The sequence below is a fragment of the Triticum dicoccoides genome, chromosome 3B, assembly GCF_002162155.2.
Source record: "Triticum dicoccoides isolate Atlit2015 ecotype Zavitan chromosome 3B, WEW_v2.0, whole genome shotgun sequence".
Taxonomy (NCBI): domain Eukaryota; kingdom Viridiplantae; phylum Streptophyta; class Magnoliopsida; order Poales; family Poaceae; genus Triticum; species Triticum dicoccoides.
Genome location: NC_041385.1, coordinates 846,014,141 through 846,021,248, shown reverse-complemented (window position 1 = coordinate 846,021,248; position 7,108 = coordinate 846,014,141). Strand labels below are relative to the sequence as shown.

The 7,108-nt window shown below is 42.7% G+C and overlaps 1 protein-coding gene across 2 annotated transcripts in view; it reads left to right on the top strand.

Annotated features, from left to right (window-relative positions):
- Nucleotides 1-4,425, top strand: part of LOC119278884 (ankyrin repeat-containing protein ITN1-like) — a 5,279-nt gene extending 854 nt beyond the window's left edge. Inside the window, exons 2-4 of one of the 2 annotated variants that reach the window (XM_037560236.1) lie at nucleotides 213-871; nucleotides 1,077-1,612; nucleotides 3,763-4,425. In XM_037560236.1, the coding sequence (XP_037416133.1) occupies nucleotides 229-871; nucleotides 1,077-1,612; nucleotides 3,763-3,861 (1,278 nt within the window). In that variant the 5' untranslated portion in view covers nucleotides 213-228 and the 3' untranslated portion in view covers nucleotides 3,862-4,425. Of the gene's footprint in view, nucleotides 1-212; nucleotides 872-1,076; nucleotides 1,613-3,714 lie in introns of both variants that reach the window. The other variant, XM_037560235.1, reaches the window with a different exon arrangement.
- Nucleotides 4,426-7,108: the final 2,683 nt, after the last annotated feature.

Here is a 7,108-nt window from a genome sequence, read left to right as displayed (position 1 = left end):
TGTTTTTTTTTCATTGAGATTAAACATTATCCTTTCCTTCATCACATAACAAAAGCAAAGCCTGTCAAGTACTCCCTCCGTTCGGAATTAGTTGTCGCAAAAATGGTTGTATCTAGAATTAAAATAGGTCTAGATACATCAATTCCTTCGACAAGTAATTTAGAACGGAGGGAGTAGTATGTAAGTAACCACTGTTTTTTGTTTATCGGCAGTAAACCCAACAAATAGATGGCAACCAACACTTCAGCAACAGATTATTCATCAGCAGGCACACAGCCACAGATGGACAGACGACTCCTGGAGGCAGCCACATCGGGTGATCCCAGGCGAGTCAAGGAATTAGTATCACGGAATCCAAGCATTATACTTGGAACCACTCCACAAGGAAACAGCTGCCTCCACATATCCTCTATGCATGGTCACAAGGAATTCTGCGAGGATGTGCTGGAAATAGAGGAGTCTCTCCTTTTAAATGCTAACTTTGAGTCTTTCCTCTCAAAGTTGAATCTTCAAGGGGAGACACCGCTTGTAACCGCCGTTACACATGGTCATGCCTTCGTGGCTTCTTTTTTAGTTGGACGCTGCCATCGACTAGGATTGAGACAGGTAATCTTGCAGCAAGACAAGACTGGTTGTAATGCACTGCACCATGCCATTCACAGTGGCCATAAGGAACTTGCCCTCGAGTTGATAGCAGCAGAGCCTGCTCTGTCACGAGATGTGAACAAATTTAAAGAGTCACCCTTGTTTCTCGCTGTCATGAGAGATTTTTGTGATGTGGTCGAGAAACTAGTCAGAATTACTGATTCTGCTCATGGAGGAGAGTTTGGCTTGAATGCTCTACATGGTGCTGTCAGAAATGATAATCCAGGTGAGATCTTTATATGTATATGGAGTTCAGATTACACAATAGTATAGAGTAGCATTTTTACAGCAAACACACTTTGGAATATTGTTCTTATATGACTGACTGTATCATTCCTCTTCTGAAAAAAAAAGATAAAAAGGATAAGTGATCTCTCCTTCATGATCCCTTGGTTGTTTACTAACAATCATTCGTCTTAATCTGTTTTCAGTTATTGCTAGACAAATTATGGAGACACGCCCTGAACTTGCCAGAGAAGGTAACACGGATTTGGTTACTCCAATAAGAATGGCGGTACGTTATGGCAAGATGCGCGTGGTGCGAGAATTGCTGCGACATGATTTTTCCTTAGGGTATGAAATGCACAAGAACATCTTTCCTCTGCTTAATTGTGCCGCAGCTGGAGGTCAGGTTAATGTTGCTCAAGAAATTCTCAGACATTGCCCTGATGCTCCTTATCGTGAAATAGGTGGTGAGACTCGGACATGCCTTCATATAGCTGTATTGAACAATCATATCGAGTTCGTTAAATTTATCCTGAGCACACCATATCTTCAAAAGCTTGTTAACATGCAAGACAGCAACAGAAAAACTGCGTTACATTACGCAGTCCAGGGGTGCTATCCTAAAATAATTGCTGCCTTACTGTCTCATGAGGATATAGACAGAGCAGTACTTGACAACAGTGCTAAACCAACAGCTTGGGAACTGTGGATCAATACGTATTGCGCCAAAAGCATAAACTGGGTATGTATGTTTCTAATACAGCAGCAAAATAATTATTTTACTGTAACCTGCTCTCTGTTTAATATTTATGCAACGCAATTAACTGATCACATGATCATCCATGATTCATCATAGTATATAAACTGTTTTTAGCTGATGCAGCACAAAAATATGTGGTCTGGTATTTAGCTTAGATAAACAGTTGCTAGGCACCCCTTTTTAAAAGATTTAATCCCATGGTTTGATTTTTGTTTTCGTTTAGCAGGTAGCAGTTACTCAAATATACAGAACCATCTGTTGAACTACATACATGGGACACTTTACATTAAAAAAAATCTCTTCTAAATTTACTGATTTGTATGGTATTTAGGAGTACAAGGTGGATTCATTTTTTTTTAGGAAAGAAGGTGGGCACACAATCAACCCATGCAGATTGCACTTATGCCACTAAACACACAGCCACATGCCCGCATGTACAAATGGTAGGAGTATACTAATTAGAGGCACCACAGGAATGCATAATTTCCCTTTAACATGCACATCTGAGTTTACACTCCGGTTAAATATGTGTCACCATGGTAAAACTCAAATATGCGCCAAGGAGGAACACCCCCCCTCTGTTATACCATGTTTGTGACTTAGGTTTGCTAGTTGGGCTGTGAGCATCGGTCATGTAAGCATTGGTCTCAGCTGACACAATTACAAATTCTCATTACAAAAGCAGTTTTTTCTTAGATCTTCCCTTGCCCCTTTAGATCTGTGGTTGCCAAATTATTTAGGATAGAAATAGCTCTATGGGTGTACGGGTCTATGTACCTTTTGGCTATTTATGAAGAAAAAAATGACATTGAAACACTAGTCCTGTTTATGATTTTGCCATTTCCAAGTGTTACCTGGAGGTCAAACTAGTATTACTGGACTAAAAGAGGTTAGAAGTTGTAAGTACCCTTGAAGCTGTAGTGGAGAAGAATTGGCTTGTGCATGTCATTATTTAGCACCAACCTGATGTTCTGCTGCTGTAACTGCTGTGTGCACTGGTTGAAACAAGAAACCATTGCTATGTGCTATCTTGTAAATAATTTTTTGATATGGCTACTGGCTACAAGCATAGACACAAAGGAATACGACCTTTATTTTGGTCATAATTCATCTGATTCATTCATCTGCCACAAATAATCCCAGCCAAAATACATATAAAGATAGGGGCCCCCATAATGCAAATTCACTCGACGATCTATCAAATTTTGCTAACACGAGCTAAATAAAATCAATTCTTATACATCCTTTCTCGGCAATTAGCAAGAGTTGCAAAATACAATCCATACTTCAGGCCGTCCAACATGCACATGTTTAGCAGAATAATAACCATGTCTAATATTAATATCTAGAACAAAAGACCATTCAGTGGCCATTCTACAAGCAACACATGAATCATAGAATTTGCACTAATTGTAAGAGGATTTGCACAAAATTACAGCATAAAGTGAGGATTCATAGACAGAGAATGTGACCAAGCCTCATATCCCGGTCGGAGAGGAGTCAGAGAGAAAGTGCAGCGCTGCTTTGTTGTTCATCTGGCGAAGAAGAGGCTGGAGAGCCTGTCCCAGGCCCGGCGCTGCCCTGTCCTGGTGCTGCCAACTCTAACTTGGCACTGCCCCGCCCTGGTGCTGCTGACCATCTCCTCAGCACGTGCACGTGCTAGGCATTTTAGGAAGGGATGTTGGGGAAGAGAACGAGCTGAGGGGTCAGACCTTGGGATAGAAGATGGGTCAACTAGTCTATACACCTTGAAGCCATATCTCCTTACACTATGTTTATCTCACGACTCATGGTAATATCTGGTGGTGGCAAAAACATAAGCGGAACTAACATTTTAGTGGCATTGTCTTAAGTAACCAAAACTAGTGGCATGGTCATAGTTGGAGACGAAACTAGTGGCATTGTCATAAATTCATCATCATCATCTTCTTCTTCTTCTTCTTCTTCTTCTTATTATTATTATTATTATTATTATTATTATTATTATTATTATTATTATTATTATTATTATTATTATTATTACTACTACTACTACTATTATTAATACTAAGAACTCTGTTTGTTCCTTTTTTGAGTTAATGCAGAATAACGTATGGATGCTTAAGTTGAAAGGCCGTCCCCAAAATACCATGTGTCTTCAAAATATTCATGGTGATGTCAAGCAAGGAGCAATTAATGAATCAAGCGGGGTAGCAAAGTCACCTTGCCCACTGCTTTCATTCTGCCTGTAAGATACAAAGGTAATGCTGGAAGCGAGGGACTTGCCATGATGTCTAGGAAGATTGCATATCAGGCATTCCTGATCTCAGACGCCTTAGCGGCGTGCTCCTCGTTTGCTGTCGCCTTGATATGCACGATCCAGGACATATCATTTACTAAGAAGCTCATGTGGTTTGCTTACGTGGCTTGTTCAGCTAGTTTATATGCAGTAATGGTCCCGCGTCTCCACTGGTTGACCATCGCACCATGCCTTCTGGTGCTTTTTGGCCCATTCTTACTAGGCAGCTGGGCAGATGGCCGCCAAACTCTTATAGGTTCTGATACAATCTCGAAGCAGTGGAAGTGATGACCCTCCTCCTCCTCCCGGAATCTAAACCCGAACATGTGGACTTCTATGTGACGTGCACGTGTTTTACAAGTAGTGAATTTCCATAAGTTAACAATATGTATGAATTTACGAACTTGTGTGATGTGTACTAGTATGAAACATTTGTTTATATATGTGTACTACTTCAAATTATGCCAATATATGTGGACTACTTCATTTGTCTATATATGACAACATTTTTTATATATGTGCTTCAGATTTATGCCTATATATGTGGAATACTTCAAGTTTTGCCTATATATGATCAAATTATGCCTATATATGTGGACTACTACAATTTGCACTGTAGTTGTTTTCATTTGCAGGGATCAGAAAAGAAAGAGTTTAACAACAAAAGGAATGGGAAACATTTTCGAGAGCACCACTCGGAAAAAGGCAGCCTACCGAGAGTAGCTCTCGGAAAAGGGGTCGCCTGAGAACTGTCACTGCTGTTGTGCCACCCCTTTTTCGAGCGTGGCTCTCGGAAAAGGAGTCGTTGAGCACTTTACTACTACAGTGTTGCCGCTCTTTTTCGAGGGTGGTGACGCTCGGTAAAATGTCAGCTGCCATGTGGGACACCGGGTCCCACTGGTCATGAGCATTGCTGAGCACGGATCTCGGTAAAGACATCTTTACCGAGAGTTGATAAACGGCTCTCGGTAGGTCCTAACCCTAGATCTGCACATCCTCTTCATTCGTAGTCGTGCTCGGTAAATATGTGTTATTCTTTTTGTTGTTGTTTACATCCCTTTTATTTTCCTACATGCTTCACAAAGCACCTTACCATTTTAGTTAGACATTACCGAGATGGGTTTTCCGGCCGTGCGCCCTTACACACAGAGGCCTGGACGGTCTACGGCATTGACACGCACCGAGAGGGGGCAGGGGTTGATGAATACCTGCTTCTCCGTGTTACGACATGTCTCTGTTTTCATTCTTTAACTTTATAGTGCTTAGAAGTTGAGATTTGAAAAAATCTAACCCAAAACACAAGTCATCACAAGTCATGGCATTTTGAAACTTGTGTCATTAAAATACATGAAATATCAGACACAAAATAAGAGTGACAAAGAAACATACACAAATAAAAGGAAAAAAGGATGTGGCTTACTCAGTACTGTGGGTCGATAACCGTTTTCCGTAGTAGCTGCCTGTACCGAGAGCCTTCTCGGTACAGGTTGTAACCCTAGGTCTAGCGGTCTTCTCCGTTTGTAGCCGTGCTCGATAAGAATCGTTCTCCCTATTGCAAGTATCTCTTTCTTTTCTGGCCTAATTGATTTACTTGCCACTAACGAACAAATTAGCCAAGGATAAATTCGTCCTAAATACGCTATAATTTTGTGCCTTGGTCACTGTGGAAAAATAATAATAAACCTTACATAAAGGAACGGAGGGAGTAATGGGCCACACACATGTAGGGGTATCTCCCCCTCGGGTGGTTTCCAGATCGAGCACCCATCCGGCGGCCCCGACAGTCTAGGGCGTTGACCGGCAGCAAGAGGGGGTAGGCCACGATTAATACATGCTTCTTCGTATTATGGCAGATCATCATGAGATGACCGACCAAGTCTAAGACCGTTCTATCACAGGATCGCCCACCGTCGGCTCGGTCTCGCAGGCGAACGCAGTCGGTCCTGGACGTTCATGCCCGCGTGTGTGGTTTGTCATGCACGTGTCACGTGAAGGACGTGCGTTTCTTATTCAAGCAGCACACCACCCCTGCATGCATATGCATGGGCCACACGCATGTAGGGGTGGTCCCCTCCTCGGGCGGTTTCTAGATCGAGCACCCATCTGGTGGCCCTAGCGGTCTGTGGCGTTGACCGACACCGGGAGGGGGTAGGCCACGGTGAATACATGCTTCTTCGTGTTACGACAGGTAATCGTGAAATGACAGACCAAGTCTAAGCCTGTTCTGTCATAGGATCGCCCACCGTCGGCTCGGTCTCGCGGACGAACGCAGCCGGTCCGGGATGTTCCTACCCGGCTATGTGGTTTGTCACGCGCACATGCAACGTGAAGGATGTGTGTTGCTTATTCAAGCAGCACACCACCCCTGCATGCATATGCATGGGCCACATGCATGTAGGGCTGTCCCCTTGGGTTTCTAGATCGAGCACGCATCCGGTGGCCCCAGCAGTTAGGGCATTGACCGGCACCGAGAGGGGGTAGGCCACGGTCAATAAATGCTTCTTCGTGTTACGACAGGTCACCGTTCTCATGTTTTTCACTTTACAATGTTTAAAGTTGAGATTTAAACAAATCTAGCCCAAAACATATTTAAGTCACAAAATTCCTTTATTAAAAAGTCATTAAAAGTCATGGTATTTTCAAACTTTAGTCATAAAAACATATGAAATATCATAGACAAAAAGAGAGTGCCAAAAAAACACTAATAGAAGGAAAATAAATAAGTAGAGCAGTGGTTACCGAGGGTATTTGCAACATGACTTCTCCCGAGGCCTCAAGAACAAAAGTAACAACTCACAAGTGATGAACATGCTCATGATCAGTGGGGTATTAAATAGCATATTGGATCTGAACATATGATCTTCCACCAAATAAACCATAAAGCATCAACTACAAGATGTGCTAGTCACCCCCCAGGTACCAATCTGAGGTTCCGGTACAAGATTGAGCACAAGAGATGAACTAGGGTTTTGAGAGGAGATTGTGCTGTTGAAGATGTTGATTGGCCTCCCCAAGATGAGAAGGTTGTTGGTGATGACGATGGCCTCAATTTCCCCCTCCGGGAGGGAAGTTCCCCATGCGGAATCGCTCCGCCGGAGGGCAAAAGTGCTCCTGCCCAAGTTCTGTCTCGAGACAGCGGCGCTTCGTCCCGAAAGTCCTCTTTTTATTTTTTTTCTAGGTCAAAACCACTTATATACCAG